Source organism: Arvicola amphibius, chromosome 10 (genome assembly GCF_903992535.2).
Source record: "Arvicola amphibius chromosome 10, mArvAmp1.2, whole genome shotgun sequence".
Taxonomy (NCBI): domain Eukaryota; kingdom Metazoa; phylum Chordata; class Mammalia; order Rodentia; family Cricetidae; genus Arvicola; species Arvicola amphibius.
Genome location: NC_052056.1, coordinates 3,048,318 through 3,069,031, shown reverse-complemented (window position 1 = coordinate 3,069,031; position 20,714 = coordinate 3,048,318). Strand labels below are relative to the sequence as shown.

General features: G+C 47.3%; 1 protein-coding gene across 2 annotated transcripts in view; it reads right to left on the bottom strand.

Annotated features, from left to right (window-relative positions):
• Positions 1-502: 502 nt before the first annotated feature.
• Erg (ETS transcription factor ERG) overlaps positions 503-20,714 on the bottom strand; it is a 96,134-nt gene continuing 75,922 nt past the window's right edge. The window contains exons 6-10 of one of the 2 annotated variants that reach the window (XM_038346432.1): positions 19,308-19,379; positions 11,832-11,900; positions 11,137-11,193; positions 10,467-10,514; positions 503-1,811 (exon numbers count right to left, since the gene is read on the bottom strand). In XM_038346432.1, coding sequence (XP_038202360.1) covers positions 1,291-1,811; positions 10,467-10,514; positions 11,137-11,193; positions 11,832-11,900; positions 19,308-19,379 — 767 coding nt within the window. In that variant the 3' untranslated portion in view covers positions 503-1,290. The remainder of the gene's footprint in view (positions 1,812-10,466; positions 10,515-11,136; positions 11,194-11,831; positions 11,901-19,307; positions 19,380-20,714) is intronic. The other variant, XM_038346433.1, reaches the window with a different exon arrangement.

Below are 20,714 nucleotides of genomic sequence, written 5' to 3'. Positions count from 1 at the left end.
CACATCATATATCATTGATTGTCTCCTCTTTTGTGTGTGGTGTGTCTTTGGCTGGCCGAGGTCAACTCGTAGTGTATAAATGCATAAGTTATATAATTATTATATAAAAAGAAAAAAAATCCCATTGGTTTGTAGACTTCGTTCTAACGAACGCACAGCGTTCGCGACTCACTAAGGAAAACTGGAGCCCACCTACCCATAATGCCTGCTTGGTCTCTGACTGTGGTGGCCACGAAGGTCACCTCTCAGCTGCTCCCATGAAGGACAAAGCCTCCAGCGTGCAGAGGTCCCAATCTTTTTTGAATATTAGACAATTCCAGTTACAAAGAAATGTTTGGTTCTGAATACTACCGCTCCCAGCTTTCCATCAAACTGTGTCCTTTCTCACAACATGACAGCATCAAACTTCGCAACTCACGCTCTTTGGTCCCAAGACATCCTAAATTCAGCTTTGATGGCTTGAGTGACTGCCTTCTATTCCTTTTCTCCTCTTCACCCTCTTCTTCCTCCTTCTTCCTCTTCTTCCTCCTCCACTCCCTCCCCAGTCCCCTCCTCCTCCACTTTTTCCTCCTCATTTCAGCCTTTCCTCTAAAATCACATACTCACACGCCCTATACACATCCCCCATCCACCATGAGGCTCACAGTTCCCATGATACTGAAAGGAGCTGAGACTTTGGGTCATCTTCACAGTTTAACAGAGCTGGTAGCCACTCCCCCTATCAAATGGAAAGAATATAATTTCAAAACAGCAAATGCCAGCCAAAAAAAAAAAAAAAAAAATCCACAATGTGGTTTGTGGAGGGGCCGCCATCTTTCCTGTCTTCTTATTTGGTTTTGATATGTTTCTATTTTTAAACACAGGTAGTTCCCCTTCAAATGACATTCTAAATGGTATGTTAGGCCAAGACTGTGTTACTGTTATCTCTATTGCTTTCACTGAATCCTGGTTGGTACAAGCAAGGCCTCACACTCTACGGCTTGTCCGCTACTGAAGGCCACTTTCTTTGGCAGTTGTCCTTACCGTGCCATGCTTCTCTACAATACAATGTCTTTGACAGGGTGGCCCACAGGTTATATGTCCATGTCCATTACAGTTTGAGCTTCCTCTACTTCTGCAGTAATACTTGGGTGATGCCCACCCTCCCCTGTGAGTCTTTGGTTTCCAGCTTCCTTCCCCAGCTCTGGTCAACCTTTCTCATTCCTCATGAGGCACTTCCGATTTGTGTTCTCTGGGTTTGTGGTGACTGCTAGGTGATTTACGCTGTTGGGAAAGGCCTCCATCTGGTCTCTAGTAGTACGTACCCAGGTGAGACGGCATATGGCTGGCGGGGAGCCTAGTGTTCGGGTAGATGCCCCCGGTCGGTGAATTCCAATACGGGTTTGGGGCGGCAAAGAAACTAGATGAGGTGACTGGGAGGGCGGGAGGGTGGGGAGCCACAAAGTTCATCTTCTGGGGGTGGGCATGATAGGAGCCCATGTACGGGAGGTCGGAAGGGTACTTGTACAGAGAAGACTCCGGAGGGTGGGGCTGGAGGGCCTGCGCAATGCCATGGAAGTCAAACTTGTAGGCGTAGCGTTTCCCGTGCACCTTGGTCATGATGTTCTTGTCATAGTAGTAGCGGAGGGCGCGGCTGAGCTTATCGTAGTTCATGTTGGGCTTGCTCTTCCGCTCCCCCCAGCGCCGCGCCACCTCGTCAGGGTCCGTCATCTTGAACTCCCCATTGGTGCCTTCCCAGGTGATGCAGTTGGAATTGGAGCTGTCAGACAAGAGCTCCAGCAGGAACTGCCACAGCTGGATCTGGCCACTACCTAAGGATGGGGAGGACACAAAGCCCGTGAGAACCAAGCGCAGGAGAACCAGTCCCTAACCCCCGCCCCAGATCCCTGCTCCTGGGATGGCACACTGTTTTTATCTCTTGGCTGCTCACTTCCCCCAGAGCAAGCCTTGGCTAGACAGGAGCTGGTCCACGCCCAGATATTCCAGGTCACACTGATGAAGGAGGACTACAGGACACCCCAATGCTGCATGCTCCTTAGGGACCATGTTGGCACACGAGGGCTCAGCTTGAAGGAGCCTGGAAGCTTCTTCAGCATTCCTCCTGAGGGTGATCCCCTGAGGAACCTTGCCTGGAGTGCCCTCATCTCTGTCTCTACTTCTAAGAGACTCGCCCTTGTATGGCCCTCCCCGATCAGTCTCAGATTGACCTCATAGATCCATGTTTTCCACACAAAATAGAGAACACACAGAGGGCAAAGTTCAGGTAGGCTCCTTCCACTTGGGACATCTTTCAAAGAGCAGCCCAGTCCCGCTTGTTTCAGGGGGAGTGAATGAGCTACTTTTTCCCATTTTTGTGAGGCAGAAAAGGCTATGGATGGCAATGACGGCCCAACACCATTTATATTGGCTGGGTCAAACAAAATAACAAAAGTCAGGCTTAGGAAATGAACGTCGACAAGTTCATGGAAAACCAAACGGAGAATTGAAGCAAACAGCGGTGTTTCTAACATAACATCTGGCCGGTTCTGTCAGAAGTGTCCCTAGCACAGAATTAACCTACTCAGAATGAGGAAGTGTAGAAAAAGAACTGGTTCTGTTCCAAGCCAGGCATGGGCCAAGTGCACCAGGGCAGAAATCCATGGGCCATGTGTGCCACACTGTTGTGTCACGGTGCTTCCAAAAGACGACTGTGTGTGTGTGTGGGGGGGGTGTATGTGTGGGTGTCTGTGAGTGTGGATATATGTGACTGTACATGTGTGTGCTTGTTCATGTGTGTGTGTGTGTGTGTGTTTATATGTGTGCTTGTATATGTGCGTGTAGAAGCAAGAAAAAGACCTTTGGTAGTATTGTCCCATTTTTTTAGACAGGCTGTCTTGTTAGCTAGGAGTTTACCCTTTAGTCTAGGCTGCCTGGCCAGTGAGTCCCAAAGATCCCCTACCTGCAAACCCACACCGCTGGGATTACTGGCGTCCACAGCCACACCGAGGTTTCTGGTATTTTGGTTGCCTTTCTTTCTTTCCCACAGGTTCCGGAGCTCAAACCCAGTTCCTCGGGTTTGCAGGGCAAGCACTTGGCTGACTGAATCCTCTCTCTGAGCCTCTGTGTCTTCAGTCAGTGAAAATCTAAACATATCGCTCTAGCCACTATGTTACACTGCTCCAGGGGATCTCTGGATGTGCAAAGGGACCTGGGATGTCCTGAACGGGGCCTGTGCTCCCACCTTCTGCTTTGTCCCTTGGCTGCCCATTTCTCCCACTTGCCCTGGCTGGGTAAGAGCCTAGGCATACCCAGACATCCCAGGCCAGACAGACAGACAGAACTATAGGACACTCTGGTTCTGTCTATTGTTTGTGTCCCATTGCTGCTTAGTGAAAGTTATGTTGGGTACAAGGAGAAACAAAATTAACTAGCAAAGATTTTAGTTTTAAAAGTGAGTGGGAGGCATATATATTCCCTGCCTTCAGGGCAGCACACTGCCTTGGGCTCATTACCAGAGATATTATCTTTTATGATATGGTAAGTAATATGAATAGATGTGATCAATGATTAGAGCAGCTTGGACTATCATCCATTCAGGGAACTGATGGGATGTAAAATTCAATTATGAATTCGCTTTCTCTGCAGCCTTCCCACTAGCCCCTCCCACCCCCGCAGCACACTGTCCAGCCCTTGTCTCCACGCAGGCTCCGTGGAAATGGAGGCCTGTGGATCCACCCACGGAGGCAGCAGCATCATGAGAAAGGTCAGCCTCTTTGGACTGTACCCTGGGAAGGGTTGTTTTCAGTCAAGCGACACATTTGAGATGTATTAACAGCTTGTAGCTTGTCAGAATGGAAGCCTGTGCTGCTCCAGAGCCGCACAAACTGTTCTCAATCAAGGGCCGCTGCCTCCGACATCTCATTAATATGCATGGAAAAATATAAAAGATAGAACAAGAGAACCATATGGTTTTGGTATATATATTGTAACTAAAGGATTAAAACTTGAAAAAAGAATTTCACGGATGACCTGGGAATAGGAGAAGCTGTGGGCTTGGGGTTTAGCAGTCTAACATATGCCTCACTCTCAACATGGACAGTTGCTGGGAAATAAATATTTAGTGTCAACTTCCTCCCACAGGGAGGGGGCCACTCTACAGATTTCGTGCAAATGCACAGACCAAATTAACACTTGGTATCTGTTCAAACGTTGGCATCGTCTTTGGGAATTTATCCCTCACCCACTTTCCTTATGAGCATGTGTAAGAGGGAAGGACGGGGGGGAAAAGAGTCTGTCTCCCTTGTTTCTGAAGAGACAGAAAACATGCAAGCCCTACATGCATGGCTAGAAGCTCATGCAAGCCCTATGTGCATGCCTGGAAGCTCATGCAAGTCCTACATGCATGGCTGGAAGCTCATGAAAGCCCTACATGCATGGCTGGAAGCTCATGAAAGCCCTACATGCATGGCTGGAAGCTCATGCAAGCCCTACATGCATGCCTGGAAGCTCATGCAAGCCCTACATGCATGGCTGGAAACCCATAAAATCCCTCCATGCATGGCTGGAAACTCATGCAAGCCCTACATGCATGGCTGGAAGCCCATGCAAGCCCTACATGCATGGCTGGAAGCTCATGCAAGCTGATATGCATGACTGAAAGCTCAAAACGCAGAGGACTGATGCGCTCACATTGCCCTAGGCTCTTTGCTTTACTCCTTAGCTAAAAAGACACAGGGCTCAGGACTGAGGACAAGCCTGCCAAGCCTTCCCAGAAGAGCTCAAGGAGCAAAATCCCCTGGCCTCCAAACTGGAAAAGGAAACTGGCTGTAAAAGTCAACAACCGCTTAGGTGACCCTATAAATAGCAGCAGTTCCTGAAGCCCTAAGTTGTTTAGGCCACACATGTTCCCACTGAGCAAGAACTCTCAAGGAGACGACGGGGGTAGGGTGCTGAGAAATCCATCACAGGTGAAGTTATTAAATAGCGATTACTGCCTGAACTGTAATGGTCATAATATGACGAGGTGCATTGCAGGATGTAGAGAAGGACTCTGACAGGAAGTGTAACGAGGATTCGGGGAAGTCTAAATGTGAATTGGCCTAACCACTCACTGGCCAAACCAGTATTTCGGAAAGACAAGACTGTGGTTGGGGAGACAGCTCAGTGCTCAAGAGGTTGCCATGCAAATGTGAGGAGTGGAGCTCAGATGCTCAGAACCCACGCAAGCACCAGCTAGGGGCAGCCCCGTCTGTAATTCCAGCATCCCTTCTCGCTGTCTGGGAGGAAGCAGCCAAATGCAGCTGGGCACTCAGGAACACCACACTGGCTGGAGGTTGGCCTGGGTTTGTTCTCGGGGCTCGACTTCATTCTGAAGTTAACTATATAAATCCTCACATGGGACAGTGTGTTGAATCCCTGCACAATCATGTTTAGCTCACAGGCGACCTGAGAAAACAGGGGTGCACACAGGTGGCCTGACGTTTATGCCCAGTGCCAGCAGAGGCTAAACTTCAGGCTGCTGCTCTTTGTCCTCCATGGAGCAAGGCTCTCTAGCCAGGTGTCTAAGCCTCCCAAGTCCTTCCTAGGCTGCCCTCCCTTGAGCCTCACCTGAAAGCCACAGGTTCCCACTTCCTAACAAGTGACGAAACTTTTCTGAAGTGGCTGTCCCTTCAAGGAGCTGAATGCATCATCATTCCCACCAATTCAGAATGCCTGGACAGAATCCAAGAAGAGTTCTTCCACAGAAAGGGGCTTGGACTCCATCCCAGGAACTCGGTGCTCGACAATTCTAACGGAATCTAGAGCGGCTGGTGACTCATCACTGACTCGTGAGGTGGGAATGCTCGGGCACACCTTTCTCAGCAGGAGACATCGTATTCCAAGCACACATCAGTGCATATTCGGAGTGGAGATATGGGGATGTGCACACACTGATGCCATCTGTGCTTTCATATGTATGAGAAGCCATTGAGAGATGACTCAGCAGCTGAAGGAATAGGGGCGGCTCACAGCCACCTGTAACTCCAGTTCCTGGAGAGACCCAACACCCTCTTCTGGCCACTGCGGGTGCCTTTATGAACATGGTACCCATAAACTTATATGCTATATACATTTACACTTTAAAAAAATCATATTGCATGGCAAAATCTTTCCATTGAAAATGGACAGAAAGATTTTAAGAAGGTTCCACGTGCTACTCAGAAAAAAAATATGTGTGTTCCCTTTCTGTTGGGTGGAATATTCTGTACACACACACACACACACACACACACACACACACACTCACACACGTCCAGTTTATCCATAGTACATTTTAGTTCGGAAGTGCCTTTGTTTAACTTTGGGAGAACCATCTAAAGTTAAGAATACAGTATTGAAGTTCCCCACTGCTAATGTGTCAGGACCTGTGTGGTCATTGATGGTTTTAATGCTTGCTTTATGAAATTAGAGACTCCAACACTTTGTGTACGCACGTTTACAGCTGATGAATTACTCATCAGTTCATTCTTTTTCTCGTCTAATTAGTTTAGTTTGAAGCTTATTTTGTCTGGTGCAAGGATAGCTACATTTGCCTGCTCTTTTACATGTCCTGTGTGCTTGGCAGTTTGCTTCCCATCCTTTGATATTAAGTCCTGGGGCATCTTTACTAGGTAAGTGTGTTTCTTGGGGAAAACATATGGTTGGTTATTGTTTCTTAATTTAGTCCATTAGTCGGCATCCTTTTAAATGTGCTGAGATCGTATGTGTCTAAGATAAGCATACAATGGGGTTTGTTACCTCCTATAAATGTGCTAGGTGGTGTTTTATTTCTGAATTATTGGATCTCTTTTCCTGACAGCATATTAGTCTTGAGGGTTTAATGAGAAGACTTACATAGGAATTGTTTTTAATTTTTAAGATTAAATTTGGGTGGGGGAGCAATATTGAGGACTGAACTTGAAGCTGCCCAGATAACAGGTAAGTGTTCTAAGACATCTTCTATGTCTTAGTTACTAGCATGTCTGTGTATTAGTAGAACACGTGAGCTACACATTCGACACACATCCCCAGCTAATTTATCAGAGAATAGAAAGAAATATTCAAACAAGAAGCATTTTTACTAACAGAAGATGGGGATATTCTGGTGTCAAAGGTCATGTGAATCAACTGGCTCAGAGCCTGGATGTGTATGATGGGAAGTCTCCTTCCTTATAAACTAATTGTATCTTACAGTCAATTGACTACCAATCAATCAAAGGCTGGATCCTGCCATTGCCCCAGGTTCAGCAGGAATGGTCTCAGCATAGGAAATGTGGTCCTTGACACTGGACCCTGGGGCCATGGACCTGTGATGCCTCAGGATGTTGCTCCTAGGACCAGGGTGGGTTTCTGTCTCCTGGCTCTGACTTGGTACCCTTGTTTACAGAGAGCATCCTAGGCTGCAGCTCTCAGGAAGAGAAGGGGGCACTCGGGAAGCAGGCACTTAGCTTAGGAACAAAATATTACCTATGGCTCCATTTTTTAAACAAGCTGGGCAGTCCCTTTGTGTTGGGACAATGAGGGCACGATGGGCATTTAGGCCATGGGCATGAGCAGAAAGGCTGGCATGGTCTTCTTGCCTAAGGCAGCTAGCCCCTCTCTTCCTCCTCCTTCCTCTTCCTCTTCTTGTTCTTATGCCTCATCCTCTTCCCCTTTCTTCCTCATCCTCCTCTTCCTTCTCTTCCCTATCCTCCAAGACCTAACAGCTGCACAACTAAATCAAAGTGTTTCCTTTCTGACCCACAGCTCATATTTTTCAAAGACCCCTTCAAGCTCGTCTTCCGGAAGTGTCGGGGAAGAAAACAAAGTCAGACTTTGGAGACCCTCAGGTTCCAGACTGAGCCTCCTTCCTGTTTGGTTGTGACCCAGGGAAAGTTCTTTGGGATTCCAAGGCTTCTGACTGCTCTTATAGGATGGAGATAACAAAAGCTGGAGGGGAACCACAGGTGTGGTCAGTCCCTGTGAGGTGAGCACTACGCGGAGCGGGAGCCAGGTGCCCAGCTCACAGCGTGTTGGTGTTCGCAGAGCCTGGGCCCTCCAGGCGTGTCTACTGTCTGATCTATCCTGAACTGTGCTGCCAGACCAGCTTTGCTGAAGCTTACTTAACTCCACCTCCAAACACAGCCGTGCAAAGTCTTCATGTGTGAGTACACGTGCATTCATGGGAGTGAGTGCGGGAGCACACATCCGGACGCATGTGTGGAAGTGAGAGAAACCTTGGGAGTCTGTTTGTCCTGCCTTCCACCTTGTTTGCGGCATCTCTTCTTCACAGCCATGTATGCCAAGCTGTTCTGGGAGCCCCTGGGGATTCTCCCATCTTGGCTTCCCCTCTTGCAACAGGAGGACTAGAAACGTACAAGATTCATACATATCTGAATTTGTGTGGTGCTGTGCTGGGGACTGCGGACCCTCAGACCCTGAATTTTCTATGACCCCTTGTCTGCTGGAGCAAACAGCTTGTTTTCCTGTGCTTGCAGCAGCTCTGGGCATGAGTCCCTCATGAGTTCCTGACGGCAGGGGAGTGGTTTCTGGTGGGCTTGCAGCTGAAAAATCTGGAGAACATGGGTGTGCCCATTAGTCAAGAAAAGCCTTATATAAGCTGCCCTAGACCACAATAAAACTGGCATTCTTGTTTCAAGAGTGATCCATGGCTCTGTGTGCTTTTTAATCTCCAGACCCTTGCTTGATCGCGGTTCCCGGTGGTGCAGGCGCCACAGTGCTAGGATTCAAAATCAGTCCTCACACCTGCGTGGTAAGCACTGTGTCCACTGAATGATATTCCTTCTGCCTCACGGCCACTGTGGTCATTAGAACAGTTACGAGACAGTTGCTGGAAGGAAGGTAAGGAGGGAGAGCTTGCAAGTCCTGGCCTCTAAGTGACTGGTCACAGAATAGACAATGGGCTGGGATTTCATGGGCTAGAGAGTGCTGTATCTACCTGTGCCCACCTCTCTACTGACTGACAGCGCCCTGAGGCCAACTGTATCTTTCCATCTCAGGGATGAACTGATAAGCAAACAAGGCGCTGGTCACCCAGTTTATGTACTGGGCTGATATGATGAAGAAAATAACCTCCTCTATTTGCAGAGCTGCTTAGGACATATTTACGGAATTCATCAACATTAATCAGAATTTCACGGCAGACTCCGTTGTTCAGTGATGATGGTATTTCATGTTCTCAGAGTATAGATTCTCTTGTGGGGATGTGTGCAATGGCGGCATTCGAATTACTGTGTTTTCCAACCCTGTTTAGCTTACAGCTTGTGAAACAGAGATTCCTGCCTGCACTTGATGTGGCTGTGACATCCTGGCATCGGATTTACAGCTGAGAATACGAAGCAGATGCCGCAGAACCCTGGAGTTTGTGCCAGCACAGCTGGGTCTGGTCTGAATACAAACAAACAGAACAAGCTCGCTGGCACCGAATTGTGAGGACAGGTGATGGTCCTCTGCCAGGGATCACGGGGAGTCTGTTCTTCCTGCATCGAAGCTCAGAGACACAGCCTCACGATGACCACAGTTGGAATCTGACGGTTGTGAGATTATCATTTTAAAATGCCAGTTATTGGGTTTGGTTGGTGACAGGTTAGATTATGTCCCCTTAAATCCATGTATTGAAATATGAATTTAAGGAGATCTGAAAGTGACCTGTTTTAGAGGCAATGATTCCACGGAGGTTATCAGACTAAGGCCACTAAAGAGACCCATACTCCAGAACGATGAGGCCCTTACTCCAGAATGACTGGTGTCTTTTGAAAAAGGAAAAGCTGCAAACTGAAGTGATCTCTGAGTCTGATCTGATGAGGCCGAGACAGATAGATCCTTAAGGCTCACTGAACAGCTGAGTTAGCCTACCTGCAGAACTGCAGGCTGGTAAGAGAGCCTGAATTAAAAAAACAAAAAAAAAATAGGTGGTGTGATATTAACTATGGATTGATACTCTAACACCCAAGGTTATACCTTAGTTTCCATATACATGTATGATCACAGTCACATGGGCACGGACACACACACACACAAACACACACACACGGGGTGCGGTGTGGACATAGAAGCATAGAGAGGAAAGACAATAAAAAGAAACACAGGGAGATGATGCCATCCAGAAGCCAGGGTGGAAGGCCCCGAGTGGAAAGCTCCCAGCCACCAGCCTCTGTTTCCCAGCCTCCAGAGCTACGTGTACGCACTGGTGCTATTAAGCCATCCACAAGCTGTGTTACTTTGTTGCAAACATTATAAGTATAGAGAAATATTATAAGTTCAACTAGGTTATAAACTTCCTTGGTGAAGCTAAAAATTCTTAATTCATAACCTGATCCATTTTTTTTTTCACGCAGACAAATAGAATAGCTCAGTGAGATGCAACTTGAAGCCCAGCTCCCTCTGTTGGAGAAGTCTGCCGCCAGCACAAGTTCTCCTTCAGGTATTGTCCCAGTCCTAAAGGAGAAGATCGTTAAGTGACAACTCACCGGGATTCGCCAGGCGGCTACTGGTGGGTCCCAGAATCTGGTAAGGATCTGTGACAGAGGGAAACAAGTCAGACCCTGGAGACAGAGCGGGGGGCCTGGTAAAACGCCACGTCAGGCTGACGACTGTGTTTGCAGAGGTGAGACTGCTCCCTACCCCCAGATCCCTGCCTCTACCTCCTATGTGACATAAGCGGTCACACCGGAGATCAGGGGAGCTTCTTACTGGAGGCATCATAGTTGTAGAGGTCCCAGATTCCCACCACCAACCGACAGCCCACACAATGCCAGGGTCGAAGTCGGGCAAGGCTGGGCCTGGGCCACAAGGGCCAGGTTGTTCGAGGTTGGTATTTCACTCACTTCTGTGTTGGCACCAACTGGCACAGGCACTGTGACGCACACCAGGGAACGTCAGAGCAACAGAACCCATAGATCCCAGGGCACAGCCTCCAGCAACAGGAATGGTTTGCTCCCATTTGCAGGCTTCAGAGATGTCTTAGTAGAATCTCAGGATTTTAGCAAAGTCCTCCCAACTGCGAAACTAACGGTCTAGATAGACTGTGTTTTAGGTACATGGAGTTATGAAGTCCATTTAAAAAGGGACACCCTTTAGGACTCCCGGCTGAGCCTGTAACCTTTTCTTAGGGTTCCCAAGATGGTTTCTGGAACACACCTAACTGAGGACGTTGGTCTTCAGTTTTGGGCACTGTGGAAGGAGATGGCTGAGCAGCTGAAAGAAACCAAGAATAAAAAAAAAAAAAAAGACAATTAGCAACAACTCAGACGGGGCTGCACGTCTTTGATGGCTTTCACTTTCTGACCAATTAACTGCCAGCTTAGTAATCCTACTCTACAACTAGGAGCATTTGTGGTAAGAAGAACTGCCCCCTCTAATGAAATTAAATACAAACATTTTAAAGCGTTTCCCACGATTTAAACAATCTACTGCAGCCATTACTTCTAAACATCATGAAAAGAAACTTGAGCTGGCTTACAAAAGAGAATGAAATTAACTACAGTGTAAATATAAATAGATTCGGGGAACATGCCAGGGATGAAATGGAGCCAAGCAGAGCCGCGGCAAAGGGAAGCAGCCGCTAGCTCATCAGTGGTCCAGCATCCCTCGAAACCCACACTTGTGCACAGCGACAGCCACAGTTCTGCTCCCTTCTTCTCGTTATGAAAGCAGGTTACATCTCAAACAAAGGAGTCGTCATGCTTAGAGACTGCGTGTGCTTTGTTGCCAATGGAAGGACCCCTCCCTATGCTGGAAAGACCGCAGATCAACCACTGAGGTTATCATTTACCCTGGCTACAGTCACCCCTGCCTTCTGGCATGCAGTTCGAGGCAGTGGGGTGAGCCTGTACCTTTGGATTGAGGGGCGGGGTGGCCATGGCCAGTCCAGGCTGTTCTCCTAGGAGGCTCATAAGGTAAATCTGTAAGAAAGAGACAGATGTATGAACTAAAAGAAAAACAAACAAAAAACAAATAGCTATTTTTATAGCAGATTTGTTTCTTAGAGTAAATACTGAATAAAAATTCAAACATAATAAAAATAAGTGTAGGTTTTACCTATAAATTGCACCTTGTGTATTTTATATAGTTGTATATTTTACTATCTAAAATTCTCATTTCCATATAGCTGAAAACTACCATTGGTAGATTCTTCTAGACTTTGTTTTCTGGTGTGTGTGTGTGTGTGTGTGTGTGTGTGTGTGTGTGTTACATGTATTATACACTGCAGTGCACATGCATGTAGAGCTAGAAAGGCCAGCCTTAGAATTGTCCTCACGTGCCATTCACTTTTTTTTAAAACAGCTTTTGACATTGGGTCATGGGGGCTCATCTAGGGATTGCTGCTTTAGTTAAGCTGAAAAGCACATGTCACCAGGTGCAGATCTCAGCTCTCTACACGGAAACTGGAATCAGACTCAGGTCCCCAGGCTTGCATAGCAAACGCTTTCCTGGCTGAGCATCTCCCAGGCCTCTCCTGCTCACGGCCTACAGCCTTTTCCTATGATCAGACTCAGCACCATAGGACTGCTTCTCTCACAGTCTGACATGTTACAGGACTCATCGGAATCTACACTTCCATCATCTTCAGAACCCAGAGCCCATGATTGGCAAGAGCCCATTGGTTCTTGCCTGGGATCACCCCAAACCCACAACTGGCAGGAGCCCATTGGTTCTTGCCTTGGATCACCCGAAAGCCCACGACTGGCACGTATCTATTGGTTCTTGCCTGGGAGCACCCAAATCCCATGACAGGCACGTATCCATTGGTTCTTGCCTGGGATCACCCCAAATCCCATGACTGGCATGTATCCATTGGGTCTTGCCCAGGATCACCCCAAATCCACCCAGCAACCTTCATGCTCCTGTTTTCCATCCTCTTCTTGGAAACAAGAACGGCCTTCTTATCCTCCTGTGAGCTGCTTCCCCAGGCTCCCTCCACTTCCCCTTGATAATCTTAGCCATTAATATTGTCAGTCTTAACTGGCTTGGTTATTTATCTAGGCAAAAGGCCTCTCTTTTTTGTTTTCTAAGAGAATTTAATATCTCTCTAAGATGAATTGCATGAAACAAATTCAGGACTGAAATGATTGTCCTACAGCATAATTAACAATAACCCTGAGCATAAGTGTGTGCCAATTCTTTGTTAACTGTTTAAACATAGTATTACTTGTGCCATGAGCCTTCATTGCACACCACATTTGCAAATTTAATAACTACAGTTCTGTGTTCTCAGAGAAGGATCTGCCACTGAGCATCAAGCGTAAGTCACTGCAGTTTTCTTTCAGAACCAGATCCCAGAAGCATGGCTGTGCTCGCTCCTACTAACCATGCATATAGGATGCCCATTTCTGCATGCACTTATACTGCAGGGCTGTTTCAAAACTGCCATCCAGGTGTGGTGGGACAGACCTGTGAGCCCAGCACTTGGGAAGCAGAGGATCAGCTCAGAGCCTTCCTCCGTTGCATAGAAAGTTAGAAGCCAACCTGGGTTACATGACACGCTACCTCCAAAACCAAACTAGATCTGGGTGTGATGGCTCATGTCTATGATCCTGGCACTTGGGAGGCTCAGGCAGGAGGATTGCCGTAAGTTCTAGACCAGTCTGGGCTCTGGGGTAAGACCCTCTCTCAGAACAAAAGCAAAATTGTAAATGAAATTAAAAACAAAACTTCCTTGTTTGGTTGGTGGGTCTCGGTACAATGTCAAGTGCCAGTGTAGGCCACTGAAAGCCACGGCCCCACCCCTCAGCCGGCTTGCTTCTGCCAGACAACAGGGACTGCACGGAATTCTCACTTGGAGGACAGAGTGGTGCCATTACTCTGGGTGTCTCTTTAAGTAAATCATTTAAGCTTACTTAAACCTGGCAATCTGCTGGATCAGCTTTCAAAGAACCCCACTGTGCTACAGAGTGTGCACCCATTCCTATGTTCATACCCCGAAGAGGACAACATGAAACCCGACACAGAAAGCCTTAATTCAGTCAGCCTGTTTGGCTGCAGGCATTGCGACTGGTGTGGCCTGTGAAATTCTACCCTCCTGGGCTTTGCAGAGTGAGACAGTTTCCTTTTGGAAACCCTGCTGCTGCTCGCTCTCCTCTCAGGAGCACTTCTGCATTCTGGGACCCTCAGCTTCTCTAGAGTTGGGACAACTTGTGGGAATGAAATCTGTAGCTGCCATCAATTTATAGCTAAATCTCGTCTTACATCTCTGGAAACATTCTGAAAATAGATTCTCAACCTGTTGCAGTTTTCTTCCTAAAACGAAAAATTAAGGTGGGACATGGGGGCTGGATTCAGTTGAGAGGCCTCCGTAGGCAAAGGTGCTCACTTCCAAGCCTTGTTTTCGGACTGGATCCCCAGAACCTGCACTGTGAAGGAGAGATTCAACCCAGCTACGCTGTACCCTAACTTCCACCTGTGTGCCATGCACGCACCCCACCAAAACACCTCAAAATAAATACAACATAGTAATAGTTATTTTTTTAAAAGCTGGTTAACCAGAGTATTATGACAGAAATCATCCTAGAAAGAAAGCAAACTTCCTCCCCAGTTCAGAGGCAGAAAGACACACAAACAGAGGCCTGTTCACCTAGTGGAAACAGTAGTATCACAGAAGTGTGTCCTAAATCCTTGCTTCTCAAAGTGTGATCCATGGATCATCAACCACAGACACACCTGAGCGTTAGGGATGCAGGCTCCAACCCTGGACTTACAGAGCACAGCCAGAAACCTGATAAGGTCCCAGCCCAGGCATATGCACCCTGAAATTTCTCACTGTAAGAATTCTTATAAAATTCACCATTCTCAAATTGACGACTTCAGGAATGCTAGCCTGATTGTGCAGCTGTAACTACAACTATACAAGAGACTGGCACGGAAGGTTCTAGAGGGACTAGAGAGAAGGTTCTCTAGGGCCTGGGCTGGAAGAACACAGGTAGGAGTACCAGAGAGCCGCGAGTTTGTCAAATGTACCCAGAAAAGCGCTGCTCGTGAAGCGGGGTTGGAAAAACACCAGCCACCGCTGTAGAACTCATATGGGGAAGTTTCTTATTCATAAAATCCTTTGAAAGATGAATAGCCATGTCCACCCGTCCCTCGGAAATAACAACCACCAGGCAGAGTTCATCTTCCAGCCAAGAATTTGAGGTGTCTGCATGGACAAGCAATTACCATGTTCACAAACACACTGCTCTGGTAGATACGCTGGTCTTGTTTGCTTTCACGAGAGTCTATGCCAATATTTCCTTATCAGCTACTGGTCACACGCTGTGACACTCAGCCTCCTCCCGTGGGAGATGACCTCGGGAAATGCTGACCTTGGAAATTTCTGGGGATGGGGAACAATCAGGATGGTGGCAGAGCCAGCACCTCATACCCCTACCCCTGACTGCTTAGAAGACCATTACCCATGAGCCTTTGCTGCTCAGCCTAATAGAAGAGCACAGGGGTTTTAATAAAAACTAAATTACTTTACATTTAAATTTGATGAGAAGTCTAATGCCCATACCACTTTCTTTTGAGTTGTCTTCTTCAAAGTAGTTGGCTCACACACTTGTGCATAGGAAGTAACTTTCTGGCACAATTCACTCTGCTGTGGCAGCTATTGAAAATGATCGAAGAGCCTGAACCTATTAAAGCAATCCCATGGGCAGTCTGGGGTAGCCATGGAAGCATGGTGTATGCTATGATCCATATGAAAACAGCAACGTGAAGATACAAAGGGGGTGCTTGTCTGGTGGAGACCCTCACACACAGGAACTTTGTGTGTTTGGGGGAAGCTGGGATCTGTTTCTAATTCTGAATGAGGTTCTTTCTACCACATTCTTCTTAGGACATCGGAGAACCATTCCAGCATCCTGCCTCCCTTCCCAGTGAGGGGTAAGTTCTACTAAGTTGCTTTCTCCCTTGGCTCAGATCACTGGAGGGGCTTGCCAGCTCCTGTGGCCTCCACAGGGACACTTTGCATTTTAAAGGACCAAGACTTGGCTCTTAGAACAGTCTCCCTCATTCTGCAGAATCTATACCAGGTCTACAAGATGTCTCTGGTGATCTCTTGGAGGAAGGAAGGGCATGGGAAGGAATGGTTGTGCCTCGTCTCATGCATTTGAAGCTAATGAGGAAGACAAGAGTTACTTGCTAGAACGGATCTATACAGATCTGAAAAATAGGAGTTTTAGATTCAGCCTTGGGGTAATTAACCTGCATCTTCTTCTTCATCCAGATCTTTCTAAATTCTTCCTCACCTCTATTTCAGACACACAGAGACTGTATTTATGGATGACGACTGTGGGCTTTTAACTATGCTTACAAATTTCTGCAGCTGTAGAGAAACACAGGACAAGCAAAGAAGGCAATAAGCCAACTGCTAAGGCCTGAAGTTCACATAGCACCTGACAGAGGGGTGCAGCAGCTGTGGGCTCACCTAGCTCGGTCATGCTCAGCAGCACCAAATTTCAGGGTTCTATGGAGGAAGGCCCCCAAAGGCACTAGCTTCAAGGTCATAGTCCACACAATGCTGTGTGTGGTGGTTACACACTCCAAATGATTTTGGTAACACCCTGGGTGTGTATCATACTATAGAGTTACCATGAGGATGAAGGAGGAAAGGAAGAGCCTGCATGCTATCTTCCATGTAATAGACCAGATTTCCCATGACCAACCCATGAAAGAACAGGGTAGGTTACACTGCCTACGAAGATTCTGTCACTAGTGCCTGTCTCCAATTTTGACACTTTAACCCGAGACCCCAAGGGTCTGTGGCTTCCAAAGAAGTAGACTTAGAGAGAGAAAAACTGTGTATAGAGGAGTTGGGAGAAGGGTTTGGGGTGACTGTAACTACAGAACCTGAGAAGCCCAGACATTGTGAAAGACTGATCACCCAACCACAGAGCTAAGGATGTTGCCAGCATCCTAGCAGGGAACCAATCCAGGTGCTTATTCAACAAAGATGGGTGGGGGAAGCTGCGGTCTCGATCTGGAACTGCGGAGAGCAAAGTAACAAGCACAGAAGAGATGGCTAAGACACAAAAGAGGGAGAGAGGATGGAGCCCACAGGCCACGATGTATGGCCACACAGCTCTTGAATAAATAACCCTTTGCAGAAGTTTGACCATAAAAAAGAGAGGAAATAAGGAAGGGAGGAAGGATAGAGGGCACAGTGGAGGTGGTAACTTAGAAGTAGGTGACTTGGCTCAGAAGGAAAGGAGATTGGGTGGAGAGGAAGAATTTGGCAGCGGGATTCAGGGCATAGGAGGTGTGGGTGGAGACATCCTGCCAAAAGGATGAAAATGCCATTTAATTTGATCTCATGAAACACAGAAGTCTTGCAGTTTTCTGTTTTTGTTTTGTTTTGCAGGGAATCTGGAGAAACGGCTCTAGAGTAGAAAAGTTTGGAAGAGAGTGGACTGACGACCTAGAAGCCTGGCTTGCTCTGAGGCGTCCACCAGCTTCTGTCCCTAGTGCTGAATTAGAGAACTGGGGTGGATGTGGACACACAAGGGGCAGCCCCCTTGCCCCACCCTGCTGCTTCTGTCTGCTGGGTCCTTCCTTCTGTGCCTTGCGGGGTGTGTGTCTTTCCCCACAGGCTGATTCTGTCAGCTGGGTTTGTTACTTGCTGTACCCCTACCTTTTCATTTTTTTAAAAACTGGTTCAGAAAATGAACCTAGACGTAACACCACCACCCTACAAACAAGGGAGCGACAGGGCCCCTCGTCCTGTCTCGCCAACCAGCTTACCACAGTGGCTCACAAAGCCTGGCCTTGAAATCCAGCCAGCAGCATTCCTGAGGTGGCTTTAAACAAACATATCTTTTAAATTGGCTAATGGATCTTAAAGGGCAAATGTCCTGCAGGGAGCGTTTCTTTATTTATTTTTAACTAAATGTGTAGAAGCATTTTTTGAAAGAGCCCGGAATCATTCATGTGCATTTCTACCCTCCCTTGGGTATACCACAAGATTCACTGGTAGGCATCAAGTCCAGGAAGTCCTGGAGCAGGAGAAAGGGCATCTGCTCTGTGCTCTCAGTGCTCTTGGCAGGATTCTTTGGGGCTGTTTGAGTCAAACAGACACTGGGTCTGATCCATTACTTCAGTGACCTCTCACGTGACAGGGGACATTGGCTGTGCATTTTCAGGAGGTTTCTGGGAACAGAGAGATAAGCTTTCTCTCCCAGACCAGAGAAGAGAAAATCACTAGCCTGACATTGCCATGGCAGCTACAGAGAAGGACCAAGCTACAAAAGAGCTCCAGGAAGTGTTCCTATTGCTACCATTCACCCAGCTCCCAGCCCTGGTCTAGCTTCCTCCCTCGAAAGAAAAAGCTTCTGAGCCTGGAGACCAGGCCAGCTAGACTCATGCAGGCTGGACATGCCAAGAATCAAGGAGAAGCAGTCTGGCTGGGGAAGACATGTATGCTGGACCAGGGCAGGAGTATGGGAAATTCACTGTGCTTTCTAGGACTAGGATTCCCTCAGTGTTGAGGAATTCTAGCCTACAGGGTAGTCCTGGCCCCTATGAGGGGGTGGTGTTTAAGAGGAATATATCCCCAGTTCACAGTGTTCTCTCCCTGGCCAGTCCCCTGAAGGCTTCCTGGTTGTGTTCATGTGGGCCTACTCCCAGGCCTCCAGATTCTAGGCAGTGCCTTAGTAGCCTGCTCTAGCAGTTCACCTGAAACCCTGACCATTCTTGGCTATCTCTGGCTCCAGGTAACACCATTAAAACATCTTGTAGAACATTGTGCTAAACCTCCCTACCAGCGGAATGTGCAAGCAAGCCTTCTGAAGACAGACAGTTGTTGGAGCCTGGTTCAGTTTTCCGTTTCCAGAGGCTAACTATGTGATTGACATTAAACAAATGTTCATTTTTACATGAACAGTAAGTAAATAAATTCCTTAATTAAATCATCAATAAAACCCATAAAGTGTAACTCTGATGTTAGTATTCAATGCTGGATGCTTCTCCACTGGGGGAAAAATGGGCGCTGAGAATCCCTGATTTTGGAACTGCTCTTCTCTCACAAGGGACAGGTTGTACATCAATCCTTCCCTTAACGTGATAGAGCAAGTGTTCCTATTTTAGGTGTTGGCCTAAATACTCAAAGCTATTACATAAGTCCCTTATCTGTTTCTGCCTCCACAGCTTGGCCCCTCTACTGTGGTCTCTGAATGCAGCAGCTGAGGCATCAACAGGGACAGAGAAAAGGCTGGCACAATGCACTTCATTCTGGATCTAGGACACGCTCCTGGGTCACGGGCGGAGGTCCTGGATCTAAGCTGAACATCTGGGACTCTCTCTCTCAATGACGGAATCACCCGGGGGCATTAGCGTACCTGGCCTAGTTGTAATTCTTTGCGTAGCTTCGGGATATACTGAAGTATTTGGGAAAATAAAAGCTGCACCCCCTGCAGACAAAAGGAAAGACAACGTGTGAAGGTCCTTCGAGGTGACTGTCAACCTGAGCATCAGTGCCAACCTTCCTTTCCCTGCACTCTTGGGGAGGCCTTGCAACATCAGTAAGAGCTTTTGGCGAACAGGAGCCCCGGGTCGGACTCGGACCCTGGATGTGGACTTGAGTCTCCCATGTGTATGAAATACTATGCTTTGTTTATTATTCTTTTTTATTTCTTTGTGGGCTTCTTGATGGAGCCCCACTGTGTCCCCACCAGCAATCTTCTTATTTTATTAAATTTTATTTTATTTTTAATTTTTTTTTCCGAGACAGGGTTTCTATGTAGCTTTGGAACCTGCCCTGGAACTCGCTCTGTAGACCAGCCTGGCCTTGAACTCACAGAGATCAACTTGTCTCTGTCTCCCAAGTGCTGGGGTTAAAGGCATGCACCACCACCACCGCCTGGCCTCACAAAATATCTTAATAGGTCTTGGAAAGCAGATCTTGAAAGGAATTATACATTTTTTTTTAGTAAGACTCTATGGAATGTATTCAGAATTAATCAGTATCTCTATTCAAATACATGATTCTCCTTATTTTCCTTAATCAACAGCCATCTTCCCCAAATGAGGAAATTTCCCCTTAGGCATTAAGTCCTTTGGAAATTTATCATCTTTGTCTTTGGAGTGCCTCTAGGTACAGCTAAAATAAAATTAATGAATTCTGAAGTTTTGTGGAATATTCAGTCACTGTTAAAGAATTTCTAAATGATCACGCCATGAGTCTGTGTGTGGCTCAAAGGTGTTTCCTACGAGGGGATGATTCTTTGCTAATTTTGGCCACAGGTCATTAGCAGGTTGATAGGTTCTCTGCAGACTGAGAAGAAACAACTTAAAGCACTTCACAGTACTTTTCGGTGGCCGAAGATTAAGACAAACCAATTATCTACTATGAATACAAACTGAGGCTCAGTTCATGTGAGATTGGACACTTGAAACTAGAAGGAGCATAAGTGGTAAGCTGTTGCCTTGCTCAGTCGGGGAGACCCGTGATAGTGCCTGCTTGCTTGCTTACAAGGAGACAGAGGTTTCCTGGCTCTTACTGCTCTCAGCCCTAGCTCAGCGCTGGTAGAGCATGGTAGGGAGTGGTTCTACGCTAATCCAGGAGGTGAGCAGCAAGTGGCCACGCACCCCCTGGGACACCATCAGGAGGGGGAGCTGGATCTGTACATGGAACATGAGTAACACATTTATCCAGAGAACCCCAAGTGTACTGAGAGCAGGAAGGGAGGTTAGTCAGGACAAGGGCCATTGTAAGCCCTGCTCGGCTCCAGCATGCAACAGACACA